This window comes from Argentina silus (assembly GCF_951799395.1).
Source record: "Argentina silus genome assembly, chromosome: 22".
NCBI classification, from domain to species: domain Eukaryota; kingdom Metazoa; phylum Chordata; class Actinopteri; order Argentiniformes; family Argentinidae; genus Argentina; species Argentina silus.
In genome coordinates this window covers 12,330,908-12,345,907 of record NC_139676.1, presented here as the reverse complement: position 1 = coordinate 12,345,907, position 15,000 = coordinate 12,330,908, and the positions used below count along the sequence as shown (strand labels likewise).

Here is a 15,000-nt window from a genome sequence, read left to right as displayed (position 1 = left end):
TATATTTTATGTAATTTTCACCTTTTTTCATCCACATCGGCTGCTCTCTCTGAGGTTTATGTGTGTGTGTGTGTGTGTGTGTGTGTGTGTGTGTGTGTGTGTGTGTGTGTGTGTGTGTATGTATGTCTGTGTGTGTGTGTGTGTGTGTGTGTGTGTGTGTGTGTGTGTGTGTGTGTGTGTGCGGGTGTGTGTGTGTGTGTGTGTGTGTGTGTGTGTGTGCGCGGGTGTGTGTGTGTGTGTGTGTGTGTGTGTGTATCAATACCATCAAGATATCTTTGGAATAGACTGCCCGAAACCTATCATGATAAACAAGCCAAGGCTACAAATAAGATGTATAAATATATAAATAAATTACTCAACACGAAAGGGGTTAAGAGAGAGGAACCGTACTTCTCTTCATTTAGGAGAGAGAAAAGGGAAGAATCTGAATTGCGACACCCAGACATGATTCATCCACGTCTTGCGTAGTTTATTGAGAAAACGAAAAGATGAAGTCCTGTTTGTCCTTCCCTTTCAAATCTTCCAAGCACACATCATGGTCGCTAACAATGGACGACCAAGGGAATTCATTCAGAGAAAACTATAGCAACTGTATCTGTTATGACATCATAAGAGAACCCTTTCACAGAAATGGCCTTTCAATTAATCAACACAAGTGGTTTAATGTCCACGTGGGAAAATTGTACAATGTGTAATAACTTAACAGCCTTGAAACCTTGATAGTGGATAGAGGTCAGATACCATTTGACCTTTTGTTTTGACAAAGACAACATAGAAATCTTTCAATTGTCACGATTGTCACGAATCTCTGCCAAAAATGATGAGAAATGGCGGCCATGTTTTTTTCACGACCTGTATCCTGTGACATGATTTGACACACGTTTTCGTTCTTTTGTTCCACAGGTTCTTTGAAATTCTTCCAAGTTCTTTGAAAATCATCGTGCACCTGGAATAATCGGGAATCGTGGAGGGATTTTGACTCACATCCTCAAAGACATACGGACAGAAGGTCAGAGGGACAGAGGCAACCCTTGGGGACTCATACGCAGACAGCCCTATTTCTCAGGATGAACTCTGGGAAGAAGACCGCCGTCCAGTCACGGACACAGCAAGGGGAAGCTCGCGCTGCTACATAATGAGAATGAACTCTAGATGCTACCGTCGTCTCGTCCAGCTATAGCCCCTGAGTAGGGGGATGAATGCAAGCTCACAGTCACACACACTTACACACAAACACACACACACACACACACACACACACACACACACACACACACACACGGCACACATCAGAATGAGGGGTAATAAGAGAGGACCACGCGGAGCCAGAGGTCAGTCCTAGCCTCAGCCGCAGCACGAACACCCTGGACTCTAATAAGAACAGTGGAAGGCCCCTCGTCCACAGGGCCAGAGGACTAACCAGGACAATAACACCACATTAGGTGGAGTGACAGGAGAGAAAAGGTCTACTGGAGTATTGGCAGGAGGTCTGCACACTCTGGGGGAGAGTGACAGAGCAGTGGAGAGGGAGAGGGGTGCGGGGAGCCTCGAGGGCACCATGATGGAGAAGCTGAACCCGCCCGCCTCACCCTCCCTCGACCCCCCCTCCGCGGCTTCCGAGCACCCCAGCCCGGATCACAGCGACGCCGCCGCCGCCTCGCCAGACGCCAGCAGCCCGTCGGCTAACGAGGCAGGGCGTCAGGGAGGCACGGTCGCCCCCAGCCCCCCGACGCAGCCCCCCGCCGCCACGCTGCCAGACCGCTCTGCTGCCGCCCCCACCATTGTCAGCGCACCTGAGCCCGTCGCCATGGAAACGGACAGTGAGCTAGGAGGGCGCCTTGGTGTGTCTCCCCCGGCAACCTCGGCTCCGCCCCCCCTCCTCTCTGCTGTAGTACCTTCGGAGCCTACGGCATCCACTACCGCCACCCTCCTCCCCCCACGATCCTCCTCGTCCTCCTCTTCTTCCTTCTCCTCTTCTGTCGCTCCCCTCCCTCCCCATATCCCTGTCATCAGCCTGGGCCACAGTAAGCCCCCCCTCCACCTCCCCAACACCCCCCTCACAGCCCTGCACCCCATCCCCACCCTCCCCCACGGGCCCCACGGCGACATCCGCCTCACCCAGCTCACCTCCCTTTCCGGGGGTGGACCGGGGGCTCCAACCCCCTCCTCAGGGTCCCTGCTGCCCCACCAGTACCTGCACCCACACCCCTTCTTCACCAGGTGAGTGAGTAAATGCCATTAGAGATCATATGGTAACCGGCTTCTTGATGTTGCAAACTTATGAACTATGAAATCATGATTTCATCATGCAGCTGTGGTTTTTGGTGTTTTGCTGTTGAAGTTTCTGTTTCGTACGAAACTATAAACTGTTGTTCCCTGTGGCCTTCAATGTGTCCTGCTGTATGTCAGCTGAAATGATGTGCCATTTAGCTGACGCTTTTATCCAGAGTGACTTCCATTGCAGTGAGTGCATACATACATTTATCAGTATATGTGGTCCCAGCGGGAATCAAACCCACAACCTTAGCGTTGTGCTACCTACGACCATATATTAAACCGTCACCATATCTCAAAAACACCAGTCAGAGCCCCATTTACATAACACTCCCTGGTGTCTATGTCCAATACCGTCATGGTGAGGCAACGCTGTCCTCCCCCCTCGGCCCTGTCCTCCCCCCTCGGCCCTGTCCTCCCCCCTCGGCCCTCTCCTCCCCCCTCGGCCCTCTCCTCCCCCCCCGGCCCTGTCCTCCCCCCTCGGCCCTGTCCTCCCCCCTCGGCCCTCTCCTCCCCCCTCGGCCATGTCCTCCCCCCTCGGCCCTCTCCTCCCCCCTCGGCCCTGTCCTCCCCCCTCGGCCCTGTCCTCCCCCCCCGGCCCTGTCCTCCCCCCCCGGCCCTGTCCTCCCCCCTCGGCCCTCTCCTCCCCCCTCGGCCCTGTCCTCCCCCCTCGGCCCTCTCCTCCCCCCTCGGCCCTGTCCTCCCCCCCCCGGCCCTGTCCTCCCCCCTCGGCCCTCTCCTCCCCCCTCGGCCCTGTCCTCCCCCCTCGGCCCTCTCCTCCCCCCTCGGCCCTCTCCTCCCCCCCCGGCCCTGTCGTGGAGCAGTGAAACATTGGTTTCTCTCAGCTCCCAGTGACAGTAGCATCAGCATGTGACTCACCCTAATGAGAGAAGCCTCCTCCACACCATGCCTGCTCTCAGCTCACTCAATCAACACCACAAACATAATCAACACAACTATAATCACTCTGGAACGCTCTCTCTCTCTCTCTCTCTCTCTCTCATCTCTCATATTTTTTTGGGGGGGGGTTGTTGTCAATTAGGAAACTATTTAAGAAGTGATTAAGCTGTACCAGAAAGGTGGTTGTATGTGTGTATGTATGTATGTATGTATGTATGTATTTAGTGTGAAGTTTCCTATCAAAGTTGTATTGCGTTTTCTTTACGGAATTTTTCTCATGATTTTTCTCATTTTTCTCATGATTTCTCTCTCTCTCTCTCTCTCTCAGTTCTTTCCTTGGTCCCTCGGGTAACTATGGTATCTTCACTAACAGCCGCATCAAGAGAAGGCCCTCCTCACACTTTGAGTTGGACCTCAACGATGGTAAATACACATGTGTATGTGGTTGTTATGGCAACCCTCATCACTGCATAATGGTCACATAGTCTGGGTTTGGGACTTTCCAAGGACCACTGATGAACAATGGATCAGTAGATCCATATTTATGTGTGTGTATGTAGAGTATGTGTGTTTAATGGTGTGTGTGTGTCTGTGTGTGTGTGTGTGTGTGTGTGTGTGTGTGTGTGTGTGTGTGTGTGTCTGTGTGTGTGTCTGTGTGTGTGTGTGTGTCTGTGTGTGTGTCTGTGTGTGTGTGTGTGTGTGTGTGTGTGTGTGTGGTTATCTGTTTTCACCAGGCCCCCCTCAGAAGCTGGCGCGGCGCGTCTTCACCAACAGCCGTGAGCGATGGCGACAGCAGAACGTCAACGGGGCCTTCTCCGACCTGAGGAAGCTGATCCCCACCCACCCTCCCGACAAGAAGCTCAGCAAGAACGAGATCCTCCGGTTGGCAATGAAGTACATCAACTTCCTGGTCACCCTCCTCAACGACCAGGCCGAGGACAAAGCCAGGGACTCGCCTGAGGATGACGAGGAGGAGGAGAGGTCCGAGGACGGGGTGAACAACAAGGAGCTGCACCCCCTTTTCCAGTGTGATACCCCGCCTTCCCAGTCCCAGACTTCAGCCCGCCCAGGCCTGGCCACGGGTCACCGAGACAGAGACTCCATGGACTCTGTCATCGCCCTGGGAAACTCCCCGGCGTCCTCTAGTTGCTATGGCGACACGGACAGTGAGGAGAGTCTGGGGGCTAAGAGCTCTGTAGTGACCCGGGGGATTCTGGGAAAGGTCAAGGGTCAGATAAGGACGGTGAGGGCCGCCAATGACCAGCGGTGACATCATAGAAGATAACAAATATGATGAAGAAGAGTATCGCGTATGTTCACTTGGAGCATTAACAACGAAACTGACAGAAAGATGTACCTTAATGACTTACCAGATATGCGCTTGTTTAAGGCTTTTAAATTGATGTGCTTCATTCAATGAAATACTGAGGCTGCAAGTTCAGCTGTATGTTTTTGTGAAATTTACTGTGTGGTTTACCAGGTTTACCTTTGTGATTTTTTGGTAGTTTTGAACTTCCTTCTATTTGGCAGTGTCATTGATTGAAGTGTTGTGGTTCAGGTTTTCTAGGAAATGTGGGCTTTTTCATCATGACTGGCGTTTTGGGCTACCTGGGTAATGTAGGCTCGAGCATTTGTGCGGTCAGCAACAAAGCCTACTGGCAACCTTTCCAACATCACTAAAACATCTTTCGAGCATAGAAGCAATTACAGTTTGACCTCAGCTCCCTGCTTTGGCAGCTAATACATCAAAACATCAGAAACATCAATGACTAGGCCTAAAAGGTGAAATGTTCAGCAGCCTACGTTGCAGTTTTTGAAGTTCCTTCTTTCTTTTGTCTGACAGGAGGGGAAGATGACCCACCCTCCTTTGGAAGATGTTGTGACAGACAGAACTAAAGTGTTTTAGTTCACTGTTCCTTATTCAACATCCTCTTATTACGAGCTCAAAGGACTGCCTTTTGTCAGCATAATTTCACAACAACCCATCTGACTGTTTAGAGAAACAGTCTAAAAGCTGCCAGGAGATGTATATTGTATGTGAAATAGCTAAGATGTATCTTTGTGTTCACAATACATTGCTGTTCTATACAAAAATGCACATCAGTGGTATCATTCTTTAGACTGTTGATATACGGTGCATGAATAACCTCAACACAGTAGGAAGTAGACTGGAAATGTACAACATGAGACGGCTGCTGGTATTGGCCCTCGGCTGCTGGTATGGGCCCTCGGCTGCTGGTATGGGCCCTCGGCTGCTGGTATGGGCCCTCAGTTCCAACGTGACATTTGAACATGACTAGATTAAACCAAGGCTGAAGACAGTGAACCTATAAAACAAAATAACTGACACTTCTGTGCTGGCTCGAGACCGGTGAGACCACCTCCAGTACAACCTTAAGTGACTATATACTACTATTATATAGTATACACTACTATATATACTATATAATATACTACCTCCTTCTTCAGTACACTATTTGTCATCACATATTACATCTAGGAAATGGCCGACTCATTCAGTACACGACTTCACTCGCTCTACGTTTGGTTGGTTGTTTGTTTGTGTTGCTTAGTTGGTGACAGATTTATGGCCGTGCAGAGAAAAACAAAGAGAGAGAGAAAGAGAAAAGAGAGAGAGAGAGAGAGAGAGGGGGGGGGGGAATTAAACAAAAACACACCGCACTATGAAAGCAACCGGTGAAAGAAAAAAGAGAAGAAACTTGATGACGTGAGGTTGCCCAGACCGGACATTGCTGCTCCATGACAGTACCGTGAGAATCCCGGCCTCGGAAAAAAAAAAAAGCCTGGCCTTTTCACCTCGCGTCCACGACGGGTCCGTTTTTTTCCAAGCGCAGCTGCAGATAAGAGAGAGGGGGGTGATGGGGAGGGAGGGTGTAGGGGGTCAGGTAGAAGGTCTGGGTTGTGGAGGGTGTGTGTGTGTGTGTGTGTGTGTGTGTGTGTGTGTGTGTGTGTGTGTGTGTGTGTGTGTGCGTGTGTGTGTGCGTGTGCGTGTGTGTGTGCGTCTGTGTGTGTGTGTCTGTGTGTGTGCGCGTGTGTGCGCGCGTGTGTGTGTGTGTGTGATGGATGTTTCAGAGGTGGGGGGGGGCGGGGTGGAGGAAGAGGGAAGGCAGTAGCAGAGGTCATGCAGAAGGTCTTGGTTGGGGTAGGAGGTTATGGTTTTGGATTGTGGGGGACATGAGGATAACGTATGGGTGGAGGGTTGTGCTGAGGGAGGGGGGGGGGTGTGTGTGGGGGGGGTTTATTGCGGAGAGACGGCACAGGGGCCTGCGGCGGTGTCCCCGGCTGCATGGCTGTTTCAGGTGGCCAGGAAACGGCTACAGTTAGTGCTGTCTCATCCACGGCCAACGAGCTTCCTGAGGGGAGGACTATGTGGTGGCAACCGCCGCATGGAAGAGAGGAGGAGGAAAAAAAGGACCAGAGAACGACAGAAAAACAGCCACCAGGGTACTCTCATCCCCCCAAACCCCCCCCCCACACACACACACACCCGGTGCTGCACAACAGGAAGGGCTGCTTGCATAACCCTCTGCTTCTACATAAGCCTCTACCACTGACGTGCCAGCCTGGTTCCCCCTGTGAGGTTGAACAGTGGCACGATCCACAACCACAGATAGGTTAGAGGTTTGGAACAGGGGTCATGGAAAGTGGGAGAAATAGGGGGGGTGGATAGTGGAGGCTTGGTCTCCGGAGGTGCAGACGGGGGGCATAGGGGGGGCTGGTTGGCTGGCTGGCAGGGTGGTGACCTACTGTAGTCTCTCAGTCCTGCTGATACGGGGGGGGCCCAAGGGTGTCTGGGACTTAGAGATAATGCCCCCTTCGTTCCCCCCGCTGCCACCCCTCTCTCTCCCCTCCAACCCCATCATCGCCCAACTTGTTGGCCACCACACCCTCCCAGCATATAGTGACAGCCACCTGCTGGACTTCATCACACTCCTATTTCATCCCTCATAGTCCCCTCATGAAACCTTGAAGCCCTGTGTCAAGGGATTGGGTGAATGAGCACTTCAAACCTAAAATGGTGATATTACCATGGACTGTATATCGTAGATGATATAATGATATTCAGTGATAAGAAAACCGCCCATTTGGATCTCAGTGGCCACACATAGTTGCATAAAGAGCATGTCTGAGCATGTCAGAGAATGGAGAAAACATTCTTCATGAGTTTTAGAGCTCTTTAATAAATATTAATGTCAGTGGAAGTCACATGGTGAGTGATATGCTTATGTCTTATATCAAATAATGGTAATCGTGTATTACGTCTGGCATTACGTCAAGTGAATATGGAACAGCATGCAAATACATCCTTACACACATATTATATGCATTTGAGATCAAAACATTTCTCCCTTTAGAACATAATGAAGTAGCATGTCACAATTGAAACCTCTGAACAGGAAATTAAACAGAATCAACAATGACTTGTGATCTGTAGAAACAGTGCTAGAAAACTACATCATACATTTACAGGCCCTAAGCAAAGCTCAAACGTTTTATTCACAGATAGCCCATACAATTTCTGGGGCTTAGAATATAATCATTTCAATCTCATTGGGCTTACAATAAGCAACACGTCAAAACCAAAAGAAACCTCAAAGAATCTCACGTTCATTGTGCGTTAGTAACTCTGGCTCACTCTACTTTGGCCACTTCTTCACTACTTAGTAGCTTAGCTCCCTCGTCCACAACGTTAGCGCCCTCTCCGCTAGCGGTAGCGTCTGTCTCTGTTGGGGGGGTCTTCTTCGTGAACCTCCGTCTCCCCACCTCGGTGACCACAGATCCGGTAGCAGCCCCCACAGCGCCCCCTATGGGACCCCCGAAGAACCCCCCCACCACGGCGCCAAGCAACGCACCCCCTGCTATTAGCTTGGGGACCCTCTTCGCCCCCGCCCCCACCTTCTCCCACATGGAGCGAAGGAACGATTGAGACGGGGTGGAGGATGAGAGGGAAGGAAGGGTATCCAGTTTCATGCCACTCACGCTCTTCTCTGCCTCATCCCTTGTTCTTTTGATCTCCTCCTCCTCCTCCGCTTCATCCTCCTCTGTCTCTCTCAGGGGCTGCATGGAGGGATGCAGCACTGGTCTTTCAGCCTCCTCTCGTCCTCCTCCTCCTCCTCCTCCTCTTCTATCTCTTTGCACTCCTCCTTTCCTCTCCCTCACTATCTCCACCTGCCTCTGTCTCACTCTGTTCTCAGCCTCTTGGAACACGGGACAGGAGTAGCAGCTTCCTCCTCCCTCTCTCACCGTCTGCTCCACCTTCTCCAGCAGCTCCGCCACATTCCTTCTCTCCACCTCCACTCCTCCTGCGCCCCCTCTCTCCAGCACGTGATAGTGATCCCCACAGCTCTCAACCAGTTCCAGCAGATCCTTCCGCTGTGTGGCAATGTATTCCTCCACCTCGCCCGGGCCTACTTTGCCGCTCTGTCTCAGGCGGTCGGCATGGGTGAAGAGGACCAGGGTGTGTGTCCTGACAGCTCCAGAGCCGAACACCCCCTTTAGGGCCCCCAGGGCCTGTAGCTCGGCCTGGGCAGGCTGGTCCACGGGGACACACAGGAGGAAGGCGTGGGGGCCAGGGGCGGAGAGGGCCACACAGGAGGAGATCTGGGCCCTAACCTCCTCCGGGGGGCTCTCTGAGCAGAACCAGTCTGGTGTGTCCACCACCGCCACCTCGAGAGAGAGAGAAGACAGAAGTTAAAACCTAGAAAGAGTTGATATTATAGTCTTTGCTAAACAAGTTAAATTTAAACTCACAGTTAATCTATGAGCCCGTCAGGTGATTACAAACCCAATAAACCTTTGTGTGTGTGTGTCACATTGACATAAAGTGGAGCCTAAAGTGAGTCAAATGGAATTCGATGACTAACCCGTCTCCCGGCAACAAGCGCCTTCATCTTCTCACAGTTCTGAGTGACAGCAGCAGGGCTGTCAGGTCGAGACACAAACCCCTTCCCCTGGCCCAGTATCATGTTCCCTGCTGCACTCTTCCCTGCTCCTGACCGACCCAGCAGAACCAGGCGCAGCTCCTCCGACTGGGAGGAAGAGGAGGAGGGGGAGGAAGAGGAAGAGGAGGAGGGATGGGGAGTAGGAGAGGAAGAGGAAAAAGAGGGAGAGGAGGATGTGGTGAAAATAGAGGAGGGTTGGGGGGAAGGAGAGGGAGGATGGGAGGAGGGAGAGGGGAAATGAGAGGAGGATGAGGGGGAGGAAGGAGAGGAGATAGAGGAGGGGTTCTTGGGAGAAGAAGAGGTCGGATGGGGGGAAGGAGAGGAGGAGGAGAGGGAGGGATGGGGAGAAGGAGAGGAGATAGAGGAAGGGGTATGGGGAGAAGAAGAGGAGATAGAGGAGGGGTTCTTGGGAGGAGAAGAGGTGGGATGAGGGGAAGGAGAGGGGGAAGGAGAGGGGGAAGGAGAGGAGGAGGAGAGGGAGGGATGGGGAGAAGGAGAGGAGATAGAGGAAGGGGTATGGGGAGAAGAAGAGGAGATAGAGGAGGGGTTCTTGGGAGGAGAAGAGGTGGGATGAGGGGAAGGAGAGGGGGAAGGAGAGGGGGAAGGAGAGGAGGAGGAGAGGGAGGGATGGGGAGAAGGAGAGGAGATAGAGGAAGGGGTATGGGGAGAAGAAGAGGAGATAGAGGAGAGGTTCTTGGGAGGAGAAGAGGTGGGATGAGGGGAAGGAGAGGGGGAAGGAGAGGAGGAAGGAGAGGAGATAGAGGAAGGGGTATGGGGAGAAGAAGAGAAGGAATAGGGGGAAGGAGAGGAGATAGAGGAGGGGTTCTGGGGAGAAGAAGAGGTGGGATGGGGGGAAGGAGAGGAGGAGGAGAGGGAGGGATGGGGGGAAGGAGAGGAGATAGGGGTATGGGGAGAAGAAGAGAAGGAATAGGGGGAAGGAGAGGAGGGACTGGAGGCCTCTGGGGAGGAAGGCTTATCTGAGGAGGTGGTGATTTTGTGGTGGACTGAGAGAGAGAGAGAGAAAGAGAGAGAAGAGATAAGGGGAAAAGAAATTGAAATCATTTTCACTAACAAGAACAAATGATTAAATGGCAACTAAAGGAAGAGCAAGAGTGTTACAGTTATGCTATTCACACCAAGGAATTCATGACTCACGGGTATTGACAACTTTCTTGGTTGGTTTGACTTCAGACAGCTGTGAGAGTATAGCTCCATCTAGAGGTGGAAAATAAGAATTACAATAAGGCAGTGTAAATGCATAATTCACAACACACATTTTTGGGGGAAAATTCAAATTCAGCAGAGTGAGGCAGAACAGGCAATGAACACAGTTTCCACCCTCCATTGGCCTTTACCTGCAGTCAGGCGGAAACTGGAGCTCCTCTTGAATTGTGGTGTACTGCCATTTTGGGTCTCTGGTTTTTCGTTTGACTCTGGTGCTGCTGGTGTTGAACGGAGCCCATTGCCCACTGGCTTCACTGTCACTCTCTCCTCCATCTCATCCCTCTCTTTTCCTCTGCTCCCCATGGTAGAACTGTACCCGGCCTCATCCCTCCTTCCTCCACTGGTATGCAGCATCTCTGTGTTGGTGACGTAGCTCGACAGGCTAGACTCTGGCACCGTCTCTCTCTTCTCCTCCACCTTCACTCTGTACCTCTCCCTCAGTTCCCTCTCTTTCTCCTTCACTCGTTCTTCCATTTCTCTCTGCTGGGTGTTTGGCATGAAGCTCCCACTGTTCTTTTGCACCATGTTTTCCACCTGCAGAGAAAGACAACCTGCTTCAGTGCCAGTACTGCCAGTATGTGATTGACACACATGCTGTTCAACATTTAAAACACTGAGGCACATTGTAATTGTTGTCATCGACATAATGCGACAACATGGTGGTATGTTCACATAATCACACAAGGATTTGTGTCATTAATGTGCAAAATGTATCAGTCGAGTGTTCAATGGAACGGTCCTATTGGCTGCCCCCCCCCTGACCCCCCCCCCCCCCTCACCTTCTCCAGTAGTGCCCGGACCTGCTCTCTCTCCTGTGGCCGACGGTTGTTGATGATGTGGTACCCTCCCCCGCACCTGTCAATCATCTCCCTCAGCCCCGGGTCCTCCCCCGCCAGGTAGTCGCCCTCCCCCCGGCCCATCAGGTAGTCTCCACAGGTCAGAAGCACCAGGGTGTGGGTCAGCACCCCCGGCCCAAACACCTCCTCCAGCTCCGCTGGGACCCTCCGCTCCACCTAGAGGGATGATGATGATGATGATGATGATGATGATGATGATGATGATGATGTTGAATTTGCTTAGAAAAACACTAAACATTTTGATTTCAGAAAAAGATGATTTTAACATCAAGCACAGAAGGAAACAACAGTACAGCATACAGTACTGACTGGGAAAGTTCCACTTCGCCATACCACTTCAAACGGCATGAAAGACAACAACAACAACAACAACAACAACAACAACAACAACAACAATAAAGGATTAGCCAGAAAATGACAGACGCCAAAGCCGTTGAACCCACCTCTGTGAACTGGCCCACGGGCACCAGGAGCAGGAACGCGTGGGGCCCTGGGGCTGTCAGGTCCAAGGCCCGCTCCGTCTCCTTCTTAACGCTGGGCTCCATGTGCCCGCCGCTCCAGTACCATCGCGGCGCCTCCACCACGGTCAGCCTACGGCCCTCTGAGGTGGCCTGTCTCACCTGGCAGCTCCTGTGGGAACCAGGGGGGGAGCTGGAGGACGGCTGGCCCAGGAGGGTGTCTCCTGACAGGGTCTTCCCACAGCCGATGGTCCCTAGGAGGACCAGGCGGAGCTCTGGGGGTGGTGGAGACCCAGGAGGGCTTCGTCTCCGGTCTTCACTCATAGCTGAAGGGAGACATATTAAACGTATACAGTTTACACTGATTATACAGTGAAGATTCATGAGTAAGAGTACTGTTCATTTCATAGTGACGATAGAGTAGTCCATTTTAGTCCATTTACTAGTAAAGATAGGGCCTGGGGGTCCGAAGACGCCCTTCAACTACAAGACTACAGGACCATTATTATTTCTCCAACACCCGTGGCTTATGGTATGTCAATTACGCATGTAAACTGTGTGTGATCGATCATTTCACTGACAAGCAGGGTGTGTTTCACCGCAGGCTTGTCACACACACACACCCTCGGAAAGAATAACTGGTAATGTGGGCTGGGCTGGGCTGCCTGCTGTCTCATAACTGTTATTATATAACTTACAGTACATGTCAGTCACCACTGTGTTGAGAAGGAAGGGTTGAATATTTATTATTATTTATTAATTGTTTTTTATTGTATTCATAGAAATTATATGTGGGACCAGGGGTGGGGAAAGGGGGGGGTTAAAAAAAAAAATATATATATAAAAAAGGAGTCCTTAATGTTCATTGTATTTCATTGTACCTGTTAAATGAATAAATACATTTATTAAAAAAAAATATATATATAGTACATGTCAGTCATTGGAGAGAGATTATAAGTGTGATAATTATCTGTCTTAATTTCAATATGAATCTTTTTTTTTTTATATATATATATTTTTTGGTCATTTCTGCTTTATTGAGATAGAGACAGTAGAGGTTGTGTCTATCTCAAAGTTGTGTGTTTGTGTGTTGGTGCCTGTGTGTTGGTGCCTGTGTGTTGTGTCTATCTCAAAGTTGTGTGTTTGTGTGTCTATCGGTGTACTAGTGGGTTTCAGGTGAAAAGATTCAGATTACGGATGGAGAATGTTTTTCTTTTCAGCTACCTCTCTCTCTCTCTCTCTCTTTCTCTCTTACTCCCTCTCTCTCTTACTCTCTCTCTCTTTCTCTCTTACTCTCTCTCTCTCTCTCTCTCTCTCTCTCTCTCCCTCTCCCTCTCTCTCTCCATCTCCCCCCTCTCTCTCTCTCTCTCTTTCTCTCTTACTCCCTCTCTCTCTTACTCTCTCGCTCCCTCTCTCTCTCTTCTCTCTCTCTCTCTCTCTCTCTCTTCTCTCTCTCCCTCTCCCTCTCTCTCTCTCTCCATCTCCCCCCCTCTCTCTCTTCATCTCTTTCCTTCTGCATGGGTGAACAGTTGCCTGCCACACCCTGCCAATCCTGTTCAACCACATTTTGCATCGACCAATGTGTGTGAATTAATACACAAATATGCACTTAAACACCCACACCCACCTCCCTACACACTCACTCACACACACACACGCACACACACACACACACACACACACACACACACACACACACACACACACACACACTACCGTACATGGTCATAGAAGATAGAACACTGCCTAGAGTATATCACATGCAGTATTCATGTTGGATGGCTGGATATGTAAATGTTCTCTCTACAAGCTAAGCCCTGAACAAACTACGAGTGTGCTCCTCACCTTACACTTGATTACAGTCAAGTCAACATTTCTCTGCTATTCTCCTATTTCCTCAACCAGAGCTAATCCTGTGTATACAGTAAGTACAGTCTCCACTGTGTGAAGCTGAGACTGGGAGACTGGGTCACCTAAAAAAACACCTTCTTGATTTAGAAGACCGCACAAGATATGGACAGTTCTGTAAATAAACTCCAATTTCACAGGTCACTCTAAGCAGCTGTACATGTAGACAGGTCCATGTGCTGTCCATGTACTGTATACCTGTTGAAACTATTGGTTAGGACATCCCATGTCACCCCATGTCAACTTGGCCAGCAACATTGGCCTGCCGGTCTATCATATCCAGCAAGTCTCCAATATCATATCCAGCTCATATGGTAGCTCTCCTAGGCTACAGAAATATAAACATTGCCATACTATGGTAACAGACCCTGAGGTAACGCACTTACCCAGTCAAATGTTCAGTAAAATATCCGTTTTATGTTTGAACCTCCGTCCTTTATCCCTGTTGTGAGATGAATCCGTCTTAAAGACACCTGTTCAACCTCACTACTGTCCTTCACTAGTAACCATCTGTCTCACAGTCTGGGGGGAGTGTCTCGCAGTCTCGGGGAGTTACCTGTCTACCCACTCCATTTCTCACTCACTCTCTCTCGCTCTCTCTCTCACACACACACACACACACATACACCGGTGCACAATCGTTCCCTGTGCTATTGTTCCATGGCTTCCAGGCATTCCATGGAGAGGCGGAGGTGTAACAGGCGACACATGTGAGTCAGTCAAGTTAGGGGGGTACATGGGGTGCGGCCCTCTGACGTAGACTCTGATGTGGGGTGCGGTCCTCTGGTGTAGACTCTGATGTGGGGTGTGGTCCTCTGGTGTAGACTCTGATGTGGGGTGCGGTGCTCTGATATGGATTCTGATGTGGGGTGCGGTCCTCTGTGGCTCAGTTGGTAGAGCATGGGTTTACTCTACCCACAAGTGAAGGTTGTGGGTTTGATTCCTGCTGGGACCATATATACTGAACTCTATGCACTCACTGCGATGTAAGTTGCTTTGAATAAAAGTGTCAGCTAAATGGCATGTATTATATACTAGAGGTTGAGGGTAGCCATCTGTGTGAGAGTGCATTCTAGGTCAGATTTGTTTAGGAATATAGTAGGATATAGGACTCTTTATTTTATTTTTACGGGACCCAATGCCTCTTCTTGGAATTTAGCAGAAAAGAGGCTGGGCTGTGTGCTCTGGCACACACACACACACACACACACACACACACAAGGCTTGCTTACTGGGAATACAGTAGAACATCATACATGTGCATGGCAAAGTCAGCTAAAGCAGAGCTCTGTGTTTCAGTGCCTTCACCATTACGGAACTAGACCAGAAAAGTGGAACTCAGGCAACTCCTGCCAGTCAGAATCTGCGTGGGAGGGGTTTAAAGGCAGAACAACATCCTGAGGGATTATGTGCCGA

The 15,000-nt window shown here is 50.5% G+C and overlaps 2 protein-coding genes across 2 annotated transcripts in view; one reads left to right on the top strand and one right to left on the bottom strand.

Moving 5' to 3' along the window:
• Positions 1–5,311, top strand: part of lyl1 (LYL1 basic helix-loop-helix family member) — a 6,137-nt gene extending 826 nt beyond the window's left edge. Inside the window, exons 2-4 of the mRNA XM_083693489.1 lie at positions 904–2,220; positions 3,503–3,597; positions 3,909–5,311. Coding sequence (XP_083549615.1) covers positions 1,559–2,220; positions 3,503–3,597; positions 3,909–4,444 — 1,293 coding nt within the window. The 5' untranslated portion in view covers positions 904–1,558 and the 3' untranslated portion in view covers positions 4,445–5,311. The remainder of the gene's footprint in view (positions 1–903; positions 2,221–3,502; positions 3,598–3,908) is intronic.
• A 2,051-nt stretch (positions 5,312–7,362) lies between these two features.
• On the bottom strand, positions 7,363–14,091 carry LOC310821664 (uncharacterized protein). The gene is made up of 7 exons (XM_083693797.1): positions 13,971–14,091; positions 11,662–12,002; positions 11,141–11,374; positions 10,493–10,895; positions 10,293–10,352; positions 9,060–10,141; positions 7,363–8,862 (listed from the first exon to the last, which is right to left on the bottom strand). The coding sequence occupies exons 2-7, from the start codon at positions 11,998–12,000 to the stop codon at positions 7,828–7,830; spliced, it is 3,153 nt and encodes a 1,050-aa protein (XP_083549923.1). The 5' UTR covers positions 12,001–12,002; positions 13,971–14,091; the 3' UTR covers positions 7,363–7,827.
• Between the last annotated feature and the right edge of the window lie 909 nt (positions 14,092–15,000).